Here is a 20392-nt window from a genome sequence, read left to right on the forward strand (position 1 = left end):
CACATCCCAACATTAGGTTGACTCAAAAAAGTGCATCAAGTGTGCTCAAATTTAGTAGATAGATCGTAGCATCCAAACATACTTACAACTATTACAACTGAACTAAAGTAAAATAGAAGCAAGCATATAAAGATACGAAGTGAGCCTGCTGAAGATAAACCATAGGAAAGACTACGAAAGGATTCCTGTATTGAAAAAGGTAATAGTGATAAACCAGACATTGTAATAGGCAGTTACAAGGAAGAAGTTTTAGAAGACAAAGGAAGCTTTTATAAGATAATTCTGTTACACAATTTGTTATTCAATTTACAGCTGTTATAACAGCTTTTGTGTGTAATACTGATGCTATAAATAGATCTTCCTTAGCCTCTAGCTACTCACTTTTTGTGAGAGCAGAGTTTCACTTTTCAGTTTTTCTATCTTGGTATCAGAGCATAAATTTTTTTTCTCTCCGTTTCTTCTCCTTTTCTTCCGATCCAATCATGTCTTCCACTGCTTCTCAGAGCTCATCGTCTTCTGGATCTGCGCAATCTTCGTCAATGGCGTCCATTCCTTCTTATCAGATGCTCAATTACTCTCTACCTGTGAAACTCGATCGGACAAATTATATCTTGTGGCGATCTCAGATTGATAATGTAATCTTTGCCAATGGTTTTGAAGATTTCATCGATGGAACTTCTGTTTGTCCAGAGAAAGAACTTCGTCCGGGAGAGATCAATCCCGCCTTCGTTGCTTGGAGGAGACAAGATCGAACAATCCTCAGCTGGATCTATTCATCGCTCACACCAGGTATTATGGCACAAATTATAGGTCATAATTCTTCTCACTCTGCTTGGAATGCCTTAGAGAAAATCTTTTCATCTTGTTCGAGAGCAAGAATAATGCAACTCAGACTTGAGTTTCAATCAACAAAGAAGGGCTCGATGTCTATGATAGATTACATAATGAAAGTCAAAGGAGCTGCAGATAGCTTAGCAGCCATTGGAGAACCTGTTTCTGAACAAGACCAAATTATGAATCTTCTTGGTGGTCTTGGATCCGATTATAACGCTGTTGTTACTGCTATTAACATTAGAGAAGATAAGATCTCTCTTGAGGCAGTACATAGTATGCTTTTAGCTTTTGAACAGCGTCTTGAGCAACAAGGCTCGATTGAACAACTTCCGGCTATGTCGGCCAATTATGCCTCTTCTTCTAATAACAGAGGAGGTGGAAGGAAATATAATGGAGGTCGTGGACCCAACTTCATGATGACTAACAGTAACTTCAGAGGTCGTGGTCGTGGAGGTAGATATGGACAGAGTGGCAGACAAAACTCCAGCTCGTCTGAAAGACCTCAATGCCAGTTATGTGGAAAGTTTGGCCACACAGTTCAGGTCTGTTATCACAGATTTGACATCACCTTTCAGAGCACTCAGAACAATACTACTGGTGTTTCAAATTCTGGTAATTCAAATTCTATGCCTGCTATGGTTGCTTCCTCTAACAATCTTGCAGATGATAATTGGTACCTTGACTCTGGAGCAAGTCACCATCTCACTCAAAACGTGGCAAATTTAACCAATGCTACACCTTACACTGGGGCAGATAAAGTTACAATTGGTAATGGTAAGCACTTAACCATTTCCAATACTGGTTTCACCCGTCTATTCTCTAATCCACACTCCTTTCAGCTCAAAAAGGTGTTTCATGTTCCCTTTATCTCGGCAAACTTAATTAGTGTGGCTAAGTTTTGCTCGGATAATAATGCTTTAATTGAATTCCACTCCAATGGTTTCTTTGTGAAGGATCTTCATACGAAGAGGGTGCTTGCTCAAGGCAAACTTGAGAATGGCCTTTACAAATTCCCAGTAATTAGCAACAGGAAGACTGCTTATGTTGGTATTACTAATGATTCTACTTTTCAGTGTAGTACTATCGGAAATAAGAGGGAGTTATGGCATCATAGGTTAGGTCATGCTGCCACTGACATTGTGACTAGAATAATGCATAATTGTAATGTTTCTTGTGGGAAATATAAAGCTACTGTTTGCTCTTCTTGTCAGCTAGCTAAAAGTCATAGATTACCCACTCATCTCTCTTCTTTTCATGCATCTAAGCCTCTTGAACTTGTTTACACTGACATATGGGGACCTGCCTCTGTCACGTCTACTTCTGGTGCAAAGTATTTTATTTTGTTTGTGGATGACTATTCTCGGTACACATGGCTTTATCTTCTTCAATCAAAAGACCAAGCCCTTCCTATTTTTAAACAGTTTAAGCTTCAAGTAGAGAATCAATTTGATGCTAAAATCAAGTGCTTACAATCTGATAATGGTGGTGAATTCAGATCTTTCATGTCTTTTCTTCAAGAATCTGGTATATTACATCGTTTTTCATGTCCTTACAACTCATCCCAAAATGGGAGAGTTGAACGAAAGCATAGGCATGTTGTTGAGACTGGGTTAGCCCTATTAGCTCATGCTGGTTTGCCATTAAAGTTCTGGAGCTATGCCTTCCAGACAGCTACATTTCTCATCAATCGAATGCCTAGCAAAGTCCTGCAGAATGCCTCTCCTTACTTTGCCCTGTTCAAACGAAATCCAGATTATAAGTTTCTTCGAGTGTTTGGCTGTCTGTGCTACCCTTTTATTCGGCCATATAACAATCATAAGTTGCAATACCGATCTCTTAAGTGTGTCTTTCTTGGCTACAGTTTGCATCACAAAGGGTATTTGTGCCTTGATAATCTGACTGGGCGAGTTTATGTGTCACCACATGTTGTTTTTGATGAAACACAGTTTCCCTTTGCTCAAAACATATCATCTTCACCATCCAAAGATGCTTCAGACGAGTCTGTTATTCCTGCAATTATTGTCTCTTCTAATCCTTCCACTTTGAGCTTCCATGGCAGCAATCATTCAATGGCCTCTCCTAATCTCACGAGTGCTCTTACTCATCCCACTCCTCCTACAGATACACCAACTACTCGGTCTTTACGCGAGCCGGTTCTTGAAGCTGAGGTTACTCTTCCTGCTCAACAGCAAGTTGTTGTTCCTCCACCACGAGTAACTACGAGGTCTATGAGTGGAATTACGAAAAGAAAGCACATTTTCAATCTTGCAGCCTTCAAGATATCTGAGCCAACAACCTTGAAGCAAGCTATCAAAGATCCTAATTGGGCAGAGGCGATGCAAACAGAAATAGCAGCTCTACATAAAAATCAGACCTGGGACTTAGTTGATCCACCAAAAGATGTGAACATCATCGGCTGTAAGTGGGTTTATAAACTTAAATCCAAGCCGGATGGAAGTGTTGACAGATACAAAGCGCGTCTCGTTGCAAGAGGCTTCAATCAGACTTTTGGTTTGGATTATTTTGAAACTTTTAGTCCCGTTGTGAAAGCAGCAACGATATGAATTGTGTTGACTATAGCTCTGAGTTACAGATGGGAGCTTAGGCAGCTTGATGTTCAGAATGTCTTTCTCAATGGTGACCTTGTTGAGCAGGTTTATATGGCCCAACCTCCTGGTTTTCTTCATCCGAACCACCCAAACAAAGTTTGTAAACTAAAGAAAGCTCTCTACGGTCTGAAACAGTCACCCCGAGCTTGGTTTACCAAGCGAAGCTCTGCTCTGTTGTCCTGGGGATTCAATTCTTCAAGAATAGATAGTTCTATGTTTGTTCACTTTGGAACACACTCTACTCTCATTGTCCTAGTCTATGTCGATGACATAATTGTTACAGGAAGTTCTCCTGTCCTCATTCAGCAGCTGATACACAAACTTCATTCTCTGTTTGCTTTACGCGATTTGGGCCAATTGTCCTATTTTCTAGGAATTGAAGTGGCCTATGATGGTGGATCTATGCATCTCAGTCAAAGCAAATATATTACAAATCTTCTGCAGAGGACTTCCATGCTTGATAGCAAAGCTGCTGCAACGCCAGGCACTGTAGGCTTGTCTCTCTCTCAGTTTGATGGAGATCTTATGGACGATGTCACTATGTACAGAAGTGTAGTCGGGGCTCTTCAATATGCAACCTTAACTCGGTCGGATATAGCTTTTTCAGTAAACAAAGCCTGCCAATTCATGCACCGACCTACTTCCACTCATTGGTCTTCTGTCAAGCGTATTTTGAGGTATTTAAAAGGCACAACTACTCATGGTCTGCTCCTTCAACCATCCGCTCACTTTACAGTTCAAGCCTATACAGATGCTGACTGGGGCGCACAACCTGATGACCGACGAAGCTCAAGTGGCTACCTTGTTTATCTTGGCAATAATCTAGTCTCCTGGACAGCTTCAAAGCAGAAGGTTGTCTCTTGGAGTAGTGCTGAGTCTGAGTACCGAGGACTTGCCATTGCCACTGCAGAGATTATTTGGACACAAGCTTTGCTGAGTGAGCTGTGCATTTCTCTAACTTCGATTCCTACTCTTTATTATGATAACATCAGTGCTTATTATATGGCCAAGAATCCAGTCTTCCATGCTAGGACGAAACACATTGAAATTGACCTCCATTTTATTCGGGATCAAGTTCTTCATAATAAGTTACAGCTGCAATATATTCCAAGTACAGACCAGCCCGCTGATATTCTCACGAAGCATCTCACAAGCTCTCGGTTCTTGTCACTACGGTCTCATCTATGTCTTGTGCCTAGACCCTTCAGCTTGAGGGGGGATGATAAACCAGACGTTGTAATAGGCAGTTACAAGGAAGAAGTTTTAGAAGACAAAGGAAGCTTTTAGAAGATAATTCTGTTACACAATTTGTTATTCAATTTACAGCTGTTATAACAGCTTTTGTGTGTAATACTGATGCTATAAATAGATCTTCCTTAGCCTCTAGCTACTCACTTTTTGTGAGAGCAGAGTTTCACTTTTCAGTTTTTCTATCTAATAGATAGTCGGCAGTTTATTCAGCCAGATTTTAATCGTGAGGTTTCTTTAGAGAAATATGTATGCTAAAAACCAAAAGTTATTTCTACTTCTAGTATCTTTGTTGTAGTGGATATTGCATAAGTTGCTTTAATGAAAATGTTAGTTTGGCTGCATGTATCAGTGTTGCATATTAAAGGAGCCACCATTCCAAACAAGAAGGATTTCTTTGGAAAAAGCACTTGTCAATCACTGCACCAGTACAGTGATGTCCAAAGATGACCACAGTGTCACAAATATCAAGAAAAACAAGTAAACTAAGATAGAATTTTGTGATAACCAGTTAATAACTGATTTCTAATAACTTTTGTTGTTTTTAATAACTGATTTTGACATTTCAGTTTGCATATTTGTATATGTTTCTTTACATATGTTATAAATATTGGTCAATCATTTACTTCTATGACTCTGTTTCTTCATACTGTAATTTCTCTAACATGTGTTTTTTCCTTTTTCTCTTCGGTTTTATAGAATGGGTCATCGATTTGTGTATGATTTATTTGATACCGATGAGCAAGCCACTCAATTCTCTCCCAATCATAGTTCCAAAGCAGAGGCAACCAAACCCCTGAGCCCTATTGCTGAGAATCAGAAGAATAATACTGAGAATGCTGAGGTTCTAGTCCAACTCTAAACGTGCTGTAATTGTGCTGAGTTTGCTGTTGGAACTGAAGCCCAGACAGCGGAAACACAGGTCTTGGAAGTCCTACCACCTGTGAAAGAAGAAAGGAGAATGAGCAAGAGAAGCTTCAAGTCTTGTTTGAATCGAAGGAGAAGGGTTCTTGGGGAGTCTGATTTACAAGCGAAGGGGCTTGGTGATATGGGTTTTTATGTGAACGTGGTTTGTGGGAACTAGGTAGTGGAGGAAGCGTCTGGATATCAGTTGTTTGGACAGTCCACATCATGTCAAGATGCCTCCCCTTAGTGACGGTATGGCCATGAAATAGCATCTCAAGGTGTTAGAAGGACGTAGATTATACTTCCGAAAAAAAATTATATCGATTTTCCTTCCATTTTTCCCTGACAAACGAAAATGAATTCCTTGTTTTTCCCTAAAGAGAAAAATTTTATATTCATTTTCTTACCTTTTTCTTTCCTTCCAATTTTCTTTTTTTGGCATTTTTTGGAAACCAAACATAACCTAAGTGGATAATTATAGTAAAGAGGGTATAAAAAAACTATCTAAATATTGCAATACAACCTAATTTAGAAAATTTTAAATTTTTTTACGAAGTCAATAATTTTGTATCATCATAATGTATTTTTTAGTATGCTTATCATTTACAAATAGGATAAAATAACCTTGAAATTTGTAATAATCACAAGAAGGTAGAGATATTTACCTGATCAAAAAATTGAAAATCACTATCAACCCAAGGCTACAATCAACCCAAACAGACGCAGAACACTTTATAGGCTCTTATCTTATTCATATTAGAAGAAGAGAGTGCCCCTCCATCTCCATTGAGTAGATCTTAAATGAAATGAAGAAGAAAAAATCACATTACAAATCATAATTTGGTTTTTTAGTTTTAAAGTCATTTCAAGTGGAAGCTGGATGGCTCAAGGCCTACATTTCCTTCACCAAACGTGCCTAATCAACAGATTAGGTGATGCCTTCCATTGTCCCCATTATAATCTCAATTGCAATGGCATTAGTCATACCCCACCCATAATCTCTTTCTCACTACCAAAAATTTGTCATTTAGCCTTTAACTTCGCCCAAATCAAAGGGATTTTATAATTATGTTTCTTAATGAAGGCTGAGATGGGGCTTAGTATGATAGTATCAAATGATCCGAGAAAATCTAAAGTGGGCCATTTTAATTAAGTGGGTGGAGTCCCCACTAATGTACGGCCATGACAATAGTCTTGGCCCCTAATGCTTGGCCCTGTCTCTTATGACAATGTGCTTCGAACCATCTTCAGGAGAAGGAGACAACCATATCTTGTGTGGCCAGGCGGCATTGACGTTAACCGATTTGGACACATTCTCGGAGTGGACTTCTTTGGAATTTAATTATTTTTAAAAGATTTAAAATAAGGAAAAAAAAAAAAGGCAAGATAATTGATAATAACTAGGACTACGAAGACAGTGGGTTGCTGGGTGATAGAGCTGGTCACAAACTAACACCAAGAAAGTGGCATTCACTTTGTGAGTGGGGAGCAAGATAGTATCTTGTACAAAAGCTTTGCCTGGATTTATTTCAACCTCATTATCCAAACATGACCACATGTTCATTAACGTTGTCGGTCCTACACAATTCGTGGTTCCCCAAGTATCTTTTATCTACGAACTATTCATCGATGAATCAAAAGGTTGAAGATTCGAAGCTTAGCGTGAGTGTGGGTCAATGGGATGTGAATCAAATTAATATTATTTTGATTAACTACAATCCAGCAAAGTCAATTACAAATAAATTCTTAGAAAACTCCCCCCTTGTAATCTTCCGGTTGTAAATATAGCATGCTTCCAAGAGGTACGTGACATTTCAATTTCATTATCACCTACTCCTCTTCAACACATGATTTTTCTATAAGAATCAAAAAAATTTCCCATAGGTCTTGTCTAAATTTAGCAGCATCGAAGTTCCTTTCCGGACTGGGCAGCAGCCCAAATGGGTTCAGCATCTCCAGCCATGAAGCCTGATGTAACGTTGACCCTATGCTTGTCATCCCCGGACCATTTTGAAGCCATCAACCCCGAAGAAAGAGGGATTCTTCTCATTCAGATGCTCCTAAAATGTGCCATGAACGCCTCTTCCGGCAACCTCCATCGCGCCGACGCCTGCCTCCACCAGATCTCCCACCATGCCTCCATTTCCGGCGACTCCATGCAGCGCCTCGCAGCCCGGTTCGCCTCCGCCCTCGCGGTCCGCCTTGTGAAGCGTTGGCCTGGCCTATACAAAGCCTTGAACCGCAATCCATCGTGGCAGCCCAAAGCTGATTGGGCCGGACCCATCTTTGGCAAGGTCTTCCCTCACCTCGAGCTTGCCTATACCATCATAGCCCAAACCCTAACCCGAACCATGGCGGAGGAGCGGGTTATCCATATATTGGACACTGGGTCGGGTGACCCTGAGTTGTGGGTCCCACTTCTTCATAGTTTTGCGCATATGCCACATGGTCCTCCCCACTTGAAAATCACTTGCATTAGTAGTAACAAACTTGCTTTAGAGAAGCTGGGCATTAGGCTTGTGAAAGAGGCTGAAGCCCTCGCCATGCCCTTCCAGTTTAACCCTCTAAACGTGACTCTAAGAGACCTAACCATTGACATGCTTAGGGTGAGATCAGGGGAGGCATTAGCCATTACATCGGTGCTTAATCTTCACACCTTATTAGCCGAGGATGATCGTGTGGACGCGCATTTTGGACTCAATAAGGGCAACATTGTGAAGGAATGTAAGCAAATGAGTCGATTTCTAGCAACGGTCAGGTCAATGTCTCCTAAGATACTATTATTAGTCGAACAAGAATCTGATCATAATCTAAATCGTTTAACAGATCGATTCGTTCAAGGCTTATATTACTATAGCGCAATTTTTGACTCTATGAATGCAACTTTAGGGAGTTCATCAAGTGAGGAGCGACTTGCGGTAGAGGAGATGTACGGAAGAGAGATTGAAAATATAGTGGCATGCGAAGGGTTGGAGAGGGTGGAGAGGCATGAGAGTTATGGAAGGTGGATGGTTAGGTTGGGGCGAGGTGGGTTCAAGCCAGTGCGACTGTGGTATGAGAGTATGGAGGGTGTAAAGGATTTGGTGGGAGGAGATGGGGAGGATGGGTATAAGGTTAGAAATGAGAGGGCTAGTTTGATGATATGTTGGAGTCAAAGGCCTCTTTATGCCATATCTGCATGGATTTGCCAGTAAATATGTTTTGTTTTGTTTTGTTTTGTTTTCTTATAATAATTAGACATATGCTTGTACAGAGCAATTCGTTCAAAAAGTTGACATTTATTTATTTATTCTTCTTGTATTCCTTACCCAATGTATTCAATCAAATTCCACATCTTTTTATGTTGGATGTTAACTATGCCCAAGCTTGGTGCTCTAAGTTTAGATTTCACTTGAAAAGTGGATGTGTGAAGGAAAAAAAAAATAATTCTTTTATTTGATATATTAATTTTAAATATTTTTCTATTTTTCTTTTTTCTTTTTATTTTTCTTTTTATATTCATTTCATTAGGTTTTTTCTCAAGCTTTCGTAACATGTAAATCGAAAGTTAAGACTATTAGAAAATCAAGTAAATAAGATCTCATAATTCTAGTTTCATGAACCAAAATAAATTTACAAAATCCACTTTATGTCACTACGATGAAGATCACTTGACATAGATTCTTCACAATGTTGCGTCATTTTGATAGCACTTTGTATCGATATTAGCACCTTATATCTTCTCTCTCCTTACTTTGTCTCACTTAATGTTTGTACAACTGACGGGTAGCCTCCCAAACTTAGGATAAGTGGAGAAAGGGGCCGAGAACTCTTTTATATCAGATCAAGTGACATTCCATCAAGAGTCACAAATGAACACTTTATTTTAAATATATAAATCCGACTTTTCCAATTCCATATAATAGTCATGGTATATGGAAACTTTAATTCAGGTATATGACTTTGGTCATTGTACCTTGTATACAATTTGATAAGTTCATGACAGTTGTGGGGGCTTCCCTCCACGTGTCCTCCCCCAATCAAAAACCCTTGGTCTGTCCAAGGTAAACAAATGATCAGTTTAAATCCATCCATCAGAACCAAAATAAATTGTCTAGCGCAAGAGGAAAGAGATTTCCTTTTTTCTAGATGCTAGACGGAATGGATAGACCAAGTTAATTGAGATTTTTAAACGGATTAACGAACACAACCGGAGACTTCAAGCATTGAATAGATGAACAATCACATCTAGTGCCTGAGCAACGGCCTAGATGACATATACGCTTGAAAGTCAATGTCTACTAATTGCTACGTGCAATATGTGGCATTGACAAACGTAAATGCATAGTCAACTACATGGTCCGAAACTCTTACTCAACAACCAGCAAATGACACTAGTCGGTGGATTTTGTTTGGTATAATTGCCCAACCCGTGCAGAGATGATGGCGTTGATCCTCTTGCTAAGGTTTGATTTCCGCCTTGATAACAATCATCATCACAAAAAAGGCATGAATGCACCATCAACGCTATGGTGAAGGTGTCATCCGCTCTATAAAACCCTAGAAAAAGTATGAAAAAGGTACACACGTATAGAGTCATTTGAAAGAATTAGACTCATCCTTATTCTTTTCTAACTCAAGCTTTAAAGGGGGCATGCTCGAACCACCTATCCAGACATCCTTTTATATAAGGAAGAAGCCATTTAGCCCCAGAGAAACTAGACGAACTCAACCTAGTTGGCACTGCACCAACAAAAGTGATCATAATACCTTATACATTTAATCTTCCCACATACATTAGATGTATAATATGAGAGATGCAAATACATTAGGTTCATGACTTTGATAACGAACATTATTGTGATTAACTTCATATAGTTATAAAGGCCATAATAATTCTAACACTTTTTTTCTCATTATTTATACAAATCATACTTATCATAATGACCATCCTCTTTAACTAATAAAAAACTATAGTGAATTTAGTAACAATTTGAACAAATTTAAAAGTTTTTTTACTCGTATTTTTATTTTTAGTAATCATTTAAATACAATAACAAATAAAAATAGAATTAATTTTTTACTTCTTATTCAAATATTCCAAATATAAAGTGATAGGAGAGTGAGGGTGTTATTTCATTATTATTATTATTATTTTCTATTTTTAGGATATCTAAAATCAATTAGAAAAATCTCCTTTAGTTGTTTTTGTTAACAATTCTCGAGAATAGTTTTATGTTTTTGAGAATAAAATAATAGAAAAACATATTTGATAATTAAAAAATAAAAAATCTCATATTTTTAAATAAGGAGACAAATATGTAGAACAAAGCATTGTATATAAAATTTATTTTTTTAAAATATTTGGAAACATAAAAATAAAAAAATAAAAAACATTCCAAATTTTCAAAGAAAAAAAAAAGTTAAAAAAAAATAAAAAAAAATCAGAGAATTGAGAACTGTTTTGGCAAACATCCAACCTACATCTTTTAATCATTTTATAAGAAAAAAATAAATACTAACCAGGGCGAACCCGACCCAGATGAATAATCCTCTGGTACACCTTAGCAGAAATTAGTAACAAATTCTAATGTGCACCGGGCTAAGGTATTAGGGTTTAAAGGAAAAAATATTTTAAAAAAATAGAAATTGAAAAACCCACGATCCCGTAGACACAGCAGGGATAGGGTTTGAGAGCCCTATATAAACAAGCCGGTTCAGCAGGTTATAAAAGCCTCTGAACATCCCATAAGAAGAAGAAGGAAATTTATATAACAGAGACGTCAGAACTAGCCAACAACACCCATTACCCTGTATTGTATGCGAAAGGCAAAACAAAACAATGTCGATTGATCTCAGTGATTACTCAATCATCAAGGAAGGAGAGGCTGAGATTCTTATGCACGCCAAAAACGAAGTCTTTTACAACAAGACCCAGGTCCCATAATCTTCTCCTTTTGGTTCTCTCTTGCAATTTGTGCTCTCGTAATTGGATTTTTGATGGGTCAGTTTCTGATCACTGGTTACTGGATTGAACTTTTGATGGGTCACTTTTGTTATGTGAATTTGTTTTTTTTTTCATCCTTTATTGTGTTTTTCTCCTTCGGTATGATTCATTGTAATAAACTAGGGCATGAGTTTTTTATTCTTTTTGTATGACAATAGGGTGAAGAAAGAAACAGGGATGGAAAAGAATTACTGCTTGTTGCTTTCTAAACTAAGATTTCTAATCATTGGTAGATGAGTTGGTTTTTTCCAAGGAATTCTGTTCTGTAAATTCCAAGATGAGCTGCATTGAATTGGAGTTTAGAAACAGTTTCCATTAATATGGAATTGTCTTTGTGAAGACTGGGCTTGTGGAATTTAAGTTTAGTTCCAAGTTCATTGGTAAAAAAGGCTACCAATAATGTAACATCAAAGTGAATTTCTTGTGGACAGGAGCTGAAAACTTTCTAATTCATAATACCAAATTGTGTTTTAGATTGATTGATGAAACCTGTGAGTTTACAGCAGGGATGTGAATTTTCAGTGCAGGTTATCTACAATGGTCATGTACTGGTACACAAGTAATATAAGATTAAATCAACCTGGTGAGGAAAAGCCCCTTAAAGTAGCTGCCTACAATGAAATATGACCTAGGGCTTCAGTGTTTTGGCCTTTATGGGGACACTGGGATTAGGTTTTATGAATGAAATAAAGTTTATATTGTCTATGATTTAGAATGTTTTATGGGATGAAATTAAAACGGAAAGCTTGCTGGAATTTTGGACAGCAAGGGAGTTAGCGGATTTTAAAGTTAAAGTAGTGGGATACTAGGGTAAAAGTAGGGTTAGAGTTCATGTTTAAAGTAAATTTAAATGAAGATGAATAAAGAAATAGATAAATTTTAGAGTCTTAATCAGACCTTATAGGAGTCCCACCTGGTAAAGAAAAATGAAGTCTCACCATTAAAGAGAGTGTAAAATGTGCATAAAGTTTGTATTTATTGAATTATTATCTTTACAATTCCTGTCCGTATAGAAGCATAATCATCAAATCCCTCTAACTTATAAAAAAAAATAAAAAGGATAAACAGAAACTTGGCAATAAGAAACCTCTACCAAATAAATACTTCCAAAAAATCTAAATGAGATCAAATTAAGACTTCATTTCAGTTAACATCTTGTATGAGGTGTGAGTTTACATTTTTAAACATCTCATGAAAAATGTTTCATATTCAACCTTGCTTATCAAAAATATTTCATATTCAAAGTTGCTTACCAAAAATATTTCATTTTCAAACTTGCTTATCAAAAATATTTCATATTCAAACTTGCTTATCAAAAATATTTCATATTCAAACTTTTATCTGCTTATGTTCAAACCTATCTGATGGATGATTTTGCAAAATGGGTACAACCATTTGTTGCTTATACTAATTTATTACTCCCTTTTCTGGTTAACTTTGTGGTTCTCTTGTGGATTCTGATCATAGAAATCTATGTTGACCAGGTTAACAACAGAGATATATCCATTGCCGTCTTGAGGACATTTATATCCAAACGTAAACAGGAGCATGAAGCAAAGTTGTCCAAAAGAACCAAAGCAGCAAAAAAGGTGTCAGAGGAGGATGCTTCTGAACCTCTTGCAAAGGAAGCACCTACTGAGTCAGATATGCATGAAGAGAAATCTAATGGAGAATGTGCAGTTCCAGAAGAGACATCTCTAGATGAACCACATTGCATCTCTGAAGAACCAGTTGGCATTATGGAGGAAAAGGGGCAGGGGCAACTGAAGCCACCAAGAGTTCTTGAGGTTCATCCTTGATCTGCTTTGTTATAGTTTTCACTTATTATGATTATGTTTTGCTTATTGAGGGTATGTTGGGAGATGTGTGGAAATTGGATGGCCATTGTTGTTGACCATTTGAGGATAAAAAACTATTTTCCCCAAGGGGAAGGGGGCATTAATGAAAATGGGAAAATTCACCATAACTGACGGGTGTGGGTTCGATTCTATGTTTTCTTGAGAAAAAACAGCATCTAAGATTTGCTGATGCTTTTTATGGTGGCAATTTTATGTATAATTGTATATTTCCACCTCCAAATGCTGTATTTGACGTCCATATGTGCCTTTGTCTCTTTGTTTTTGAATGCTTTGCCTAGAAAATTGTAAATTTGCATGGTTCTAGTCCTTTTATGATTTATATTGCTATTTCCTTCTGACTTTACAGGCTTTGTCAGCTTCTGGGTTAAGGGCTTTAAGATATGCACGTGAAGTAGAAGGCGTTGGTCAAGTTGTGGCCCTAGATAATGATAAAGGTAGTTTTCAATTTTAAACATACTAGTATTTTACTGATGTCAATTGTTCAGAAGGCCCTTCTTGTTCCTTCCTTGACTAAAAGGACATTTTCATGCCTGAAAAAGGCCTCACAGAATTAGATGTTGATGCTAGTTCCTATTTGATAAATGTCCATATGGCCATACCACACTATTTATGAATGCATGTTGTATATTTCTGGTGCTGTACAAGTACAAAATCTTAGTTCAACTGATAATCAAGAATTTGCAAGTTGTTTTAATGGGGATCTGTCTTATCTGTTATTAAATGAGCTTTACATCAGAAGAGTTATCTCTGTTACTTGCTTGTTGCAGTGTCAGTTGAAGCTTGCAGGAGAAACATAAAGTTCAATGGTTCAGTTGCAAGTTCAAAGGTGGATTCACAACTTGCTGATGCTCGTGTGTATATGCTTACCCACCCCAAAGAATTTGATGTGGTACTCTCTCTCTCTCTCGTGTGTAAACACATGTATAAAATACATTTGTATAACTGCATGTTCATGTCAAAATACATGCACATAGGCATGTGGAGATAGCTTCTGAGAATTTGAATCTCTATGTTGTCTAGTCAAATCTAAAACTAGATAATAATAAATAAATAAAAAAATTTGCATCATCAAAGCATGATTTTTCAAATTCCACTAGTGCCGGTAATTTAGGTTGGTGGTTATTAGTTATTTCTTATCTCAGGATTCTTTGTAAACATGAATAGACTTGATAGGGCATGTTCTCTGTTATGTTCATTTCCATTGAAAGCAACTGTTAGTAGTTTATTGGTTATGGATGTGTCAGGTTGATCTTGATCCCTACGGTTCACCTTCTGTGTTCTTGGATTCTGCGGTTCAATGTGTTGCTGATGGAGGCATGTTGATGTGTACAGCAACTGATATGGCAGTGCTATGTGGGGGCAATGGAGAGGCCTGCTATTCCAAGTAAGGCTTTTTACTCCCCTCATTTTTTGATAGAGAAATGTTTCTGATTCTAGGCTCATCTTTGATGAACTGTTTATGTAGGTATGGTTCCTATCCGCTGAGAGGAAAGTATTGCCATGAAATGGCTTTGAGGATCCTCCTTGCCAGTATTGAGGTATCCATGAAAAAGCTGCTTTGTTTTAATATAGACAAAATATAACATAATTGAAATCCCATATTTGTCTTTGTCCAGAAGAACAGAGAAAAATGTATTGGTTCATCTTGCCTATCAATCATTTTGCAATCTTTCAAAATTTCACAACTCTATGAAGCAACTGTTTTAAGTTTGAAGTGACATGATTCTATCTCTACCCAATATATTAATATGATTAGGTAAGGAAACTACACACTTTCAAAAATACCCTTTATTCAATGTATTCCCTTCACATCAAAAGGGCAAGATTTCTGTGATGTGTTAATTTAAGGTTTTGTGGTTCATTTAAGCGATTCTTAAATTGGGGAAGGGATAAGGTAAGGGATGATAACATAAGGCGGGATCCCAACCTCACCAAGGAAGTGGATACTCCAACTGCCCCATCACTTACCATTTGGGTGGATCACATCAATAGAAACCATAGCTGAGCACGCCCCTAACTAAGACATAGCTGTGCTTGATAAAATTGACTTGACCTTTTTTTCTTGCTATACAATACCATTGTGGGACAAAAATTCAACTGAAGAGTATTTGCATTGTAGAGCCTTGGGAGGGATGCAAGAAGCATTTTGTCCTCATTTGAGCATTTCACGAAATTAGATTTAATATTTATTTTACTTTTTCCCATTGTTATTCTGCAAAGAATCGTTTTTGTTGTTACAGTTTTGCACAAATTGTTCTTTATAATATATGATTTTATTCTTACTTTTTGTTGCATAATTTAGTTCTAAGTGTTGTCTAAAAGCCTTTTTTTTTCCTTGAATGCAGAGCCATGCAAACCGCTACAAGCGGTACATTGTTCCTGTTCTCTCTGTCCAAATGGACTTCTATGTCCGGGTTTTTGTTCGCATATACACGTGCGTAGCCTACTTATTTCTGGTGCACTTAGTTTTAGCTTGTACGATGCTGTGTTTAGTCATTAATTTTTAGTTTGACTGACAAACGAAATAATTCATGTTCAGGTCTGCAAGTGCAATGAAGAGCACTCCTCTTAAGCTCTCTTACGTCTACCAGTGTACCGGTTGTGATTCATTCCATCTTCAGCCTATTGGGAGGACCGTCTCCAAGGTATGATTCATCTGAGAACATCTGCAATTGGTGCTAGTTCATTACTCACAGGTTTTGTAGCTTGATTGCATCTGTGCTTATGTTAAGCATTGATGACATGTGGGTGATATGGCATCATCAGAACTCCAATTTTCTGCCTGATTTATGTAATAAAGTAATAAGAAGATTCAGTTATTTATCATTCACATTCATAGAGATAAACTTAGAAAAAAATTTATTAAAACATTAAAAGTTATATAAACAAAATGTTCAGAACGATAAAACATCTTGCTGATAGAATCTTATGAGCTTCTTTGATAAACAGCTTTGCTCGCAGAATCTTATGGGCTTCATTGATTCAGGTTTTGGGAAAAATTTCTCTGCTTCTGAAAGTAGGAAACAATGGAAGTGACCTGTGAAACATGTTTTCAGTGATTTACATAAATTATTTGTAAAACTCTGCACCTTTTTCAAGAAAAGTCAGAAAGTTGTTTTCCTCTATTTTAATTTCAAAATACCAAGCTGATATGGGCTACAAGCATAACACCCCACCTCATGTGTAACCTTCTTTTGACTTGCACGTGGCTTAGTAAATAGGGAAAATAAATAAGCGCTGAGATTCAAACTCATGATCTTCTATAAAACAAGGCTCTAATATCATTTTGAGTTATCAATTTGACCGAAAAGCTTCAGCCATGAGGTAATGGTGGACCAACAATGTATACCAAGGTGATGTGGACTAGGTCCTAACTTATAGTTGGGTTAGAATGGTTGGAGATGACATATCAATGGGGTTGCGTGGTAATTCAACCCAGAAAGTGAAGGGAAAATTGTTGGTTAATAGTACTAGTGGACAATTTGTTAGTTAAGTGTATTAATGCCTGATGTCATTCCAAGCCTGATTAACTCTGCTAAGGGAGTTCTGCCCAAGTTTTCTTACTTTTGAATCATAGCATAATCCCTGGCCCGCTGAAAATCTAAATCCTCAAGTAGTTGTAGAGGTCTGCTGATGGCTTGCATGCCTATGCCTTTTAACTTTGTTATAATGGTACTAAACTTCGCATACCAAATGCCTATACCAAGAAAGATCTTGGAATGTGGTAGCTTGGTGGAAGTATTGAATGTTTTCCTTGGTGGGCTGGATATAATGCTATTTTAACACTGTTCTATAGAAAACAACGGAGAATTAAAAAAAGAAGGAACTTTTGGATCATTGCTTTTTCTTGGAAATCAAAACAGAGCTTAGGTGTAGAAAGATGTTAGAAGAGTGTACATCATTGTAAGATTGAGCAGAAGGTTTTTTTTTTTTTTTTTCCTTTTCCCCATCACTATTAAAAGACTTGTTTACCATCTCGTGACATTATATATTTTGGGAATGCTGCTAATACCACATCTTCTTGTTAAAGATCAGTGATATAGTTTCATTTTAAATTGTTACTGTATTATTGATATTGTGCCTGTTTCTTGTTTTTTCTCTTCCTCCTCAAGAATAACAGTGTAAGGTATCTGCCTGGGTTTGGTCCTGTTGTTCCTCAAGAATGCAGTGACTGTGGGAAGAAATTTAACATGGGTGGGCCCATCTGGTCTGCTCCCATCCATGATCAAGAATGGGTGACTTCCATATTAGCAGATGTGAAATCTATGAAGGACAGGTATCCTGCTTATAATCGAATCTCTGCTGTGTTGACAACAATTTCAGAGGTAAATTCTTTGTGCATATTATAATTTATTGTATTAAAAAATTAATGTCTAATGAGCCACTCAACATCTCATGTCAATCTAAATTGAAATTTCAAGTTTGGATGCATTTGGCGCTACTGAAGTAAATCCAGGAGATGATATAATTCATACTCATTTTTGGAGAAAAAGGAATTTATACTTCTTTTTTAAACCAATTCCGTAACTCTGCAACACAGCGTAATTTCCTTTGTGCATAACTTTTCCCTAAATATTGTTTAATGGTTAATAGTAAAAGTGGTTGGTAATGCATACCAATTCAACATAATATTGCATAAAGTTTACCACCATAAAGGTGTGTGTTCTGTCAAACAGTGAGAAATTTCCTCTTTTAGAAAATAGAGCTAATATGTGAGGTGTATCCATCTCATAGGGCACAATTTCAATGATATGGCTTAGTATTGGGACAATCATAATTTAGGCTGGAACATCCAACATCACATGTATCGTCTTGATTTTCTTTGCTTTAATACATTTGTGTGACCTAATTTTCATTTGATCTATTGGTTTTACTTATGAGAGATCATACATGTTTTTGTGATTGTATGGTTACACATGTTTTCATTTGAGAGACTTATCGAATTATGGATGTTTGTAAATGGATGTTTTGGGAAATTCTTGTCTTATGAAGATGATCTTGTGCATGTGTTTGTTCCTGACCCCATTAGCCTATTTTGCAGGAATTGCCTGATGTTCCTCTATTTTTGAGTCTTCACAACCTCTGTGCAACGCTAAAATGCACTTCGCCATCAGCAGTAATATTCCGTTCTGCTGTGCTAAATGCAGGATATCGTATATCTGGAACTCATGTGAATCCATTAGGAATGAAATCTGATGCTCCCATGGATGTAATTTGGGACATAATGCGTTGCTGGGTGAGGACCCTTTTTTGTTCCTTATATGATAAGATCGCAATGTTAAACATTTTTCAGGAACTTTCAAGGTCTTTTTTAATAGGGAAAAGTGTGCTTTTCTACATGCATATGAACCGTTTAAAAATGATTTTAGTTTCATGCACCCTAAAGTCAAGGGTCATATTTGAGGTGGTCAAAGGTAGTACCTCTATAATTATAAGATATTACTATGTGGACAAAGTAGTACCTTTGACCAAAAAGTGCATAAAATTCTAATTATTTTAGATAAATATATTAAATTTGGATTTTCTAAACTTAAGTTCTTATTTCGTGATTTTTTCCAAAAATGCGTACGAAAACACACTTTTCCCTTTTCAATTCTCAAATTATCATGCAGGCAGCATCTTGACCCTGTTTCCTGAATCACCTAGTTTTCTCAAGTTAATTGCTACATCCTTTTCTGGATATTTCCTTGTTTGAAGAATTGTAACATCGATGGTTTTTCTAAAGGCTACGAAATGGCATTCACATAATCAGCTCATGACTTGTAGGTAAAAAATCATCCTGTGAAAGCTCAACAACCAGATCAATCTGGGAGTGTAATACTTGCGAAGGAACCGGTTCTTCAAGTGAGTTTGTGTCTTGAGCCCTTGTAGTTTTTTGAGAGTGTTGGAAGTATAGATTTCCTCCCCTTTGGATTTGTTTACTTTTTTCACGGATTCAGTTTTAATCCGGCAGCACTCCCCCTAAAATCAAATCTCAAGGCAACAGTCATACGGATACTTCCAGACGCACCCACCACACAACCACACTCAACTTGGAAAAAATAAAAAAAAGGTATTGATTTGCTAGTTTCATGAGTCGAGAATTAATCTCTCTTGCATCTTTATTTTGATGTTGTGCAGGCTAACTTTGCTCGAGCAGTTGCCTCTCTGAGCAAAGCACAAACCAAAAAGGTAGCACGCTTCTTACCAAATCCTGAACGGCATTGGGGCCCAAAGCTCAGGGCAGGACGACAGATTACTAGCAAGCATGTGTCTCTTTTAGGTCCAGAGGCTGTAAACGGAAGTATGAACCATCAAGAAGATGAAGAACCAAATTCCAAGCGGCAGAAGACAGATCAAGCGGCTTTGGCTTCATAAAGAATGTCCTCTTGCATAATTGTCCCTGGATTCTAGCTGTCTCTCTGATCTTCTAGTCTGCTTTCTGCCGGAGAGACAAAGAAGTCATCTAGTATTCCCAAAAAGGGTTGCTGGGTTCTTCAATAATCACATCCCATAATCCCTCATATTTTGAGCTGCATTTTCATCCAATTTCTGAGTTCTGATAGTGTAACCTAAGATTTTATTAGTAATATATTTGTTGAGTTGCTGCAATCCGCTTGTTCCTTGGACCCTGTTAAACTCAGGTGTTGTTTTGGATGTTGTATGAAATGACTTACTTCAGCTCTCATCCTTTTAATTAAGATTTTCCAACATGTTTTGATATGCCGAAAAACAGGTAATGATTATGTTTAGGGCTGGAGTTGTAGTCAAGAGTGCCATAAGAATCCTGGTCAAAGAACATGGACTCCAACCTTGGTGGTTTAACTGCTATCCTCTGATTTTCTGGCTCTAAGCCATTGATTGTCATTTTCAGTTGGGCTTCTTTGGTCCATGAGAAAATAAAGGATATTGTGTTCATGTTAGGCGAGAAAGCTATGGCATTTTCAGGGGAAAAAACAATGAACAGGACA

General features: G+C 37.3%; 2 protein-coding genes across 2 annotated transcripts; both read left to right on the forward strand.

Annotated features, from left to right (window-relative positions):
• Positions 1–7508: 7508 nt before the first annotated feature.
• LOC100263490 (scarecrow-like protein 3) lies at positions 7509–8791 on the forward strand. Its single transcript, XM_002278003.4, has one exon. The coding sequence runs from the start codon at positions 7538–7540 to the stop codon at positions 8789–8791; it is 1254 nt and encodes a 417-aa protein (XP_002278039.1). The 5' UTR covers positions 7509–7537.
• A 2402-nt stretch (positions 8792–11193) lies between these two features.
• LOC100242902 (tRNA (guanine(26)-N(2))-dimethyltransferase 2) lies at positions 11194–20107 on the forward strand. Its single transcript, XM_002281344.4, has 12 exons — positions 11194–11514; positions 13068–13370; positions 13789–13876; positions 14210–14331; positions 14687–14826; positions 14908–14980; positions 15788–15876; positions 15982–16087; positions 17555–17767; positions 18484–18678; positions 19209–19286; positions 19563–20107. The coding sequence occupies exons 1-12, from the start codon at positions 11419–11421 to the stop codon at positions 19797–19799; spliced, it is 1740 nt and encodes a 579-aa protein (XP_002281380.1). The 5' UTR covers positions 11194–11418; the 3' UTR covers positions 19800–20107.
• The last annotated feature ends 285 nt before the right edge of the window (positions 20108–20392 follow it).

The sequence above is a fragment of the Vitis vinifera genome, chromosome 14 (assembly GCF_030704535.1).
Source record: "Vitis vinifera cultivar Pinot Noir 40024 chromosome 14, ASM3070453v1".
Lineage (NCBI taxonomy): Eukaryota > Viridiplantae > Streptophyta > Magnoliopsida > Vitales > Vitaceae > Vitis > Vitis vinifera.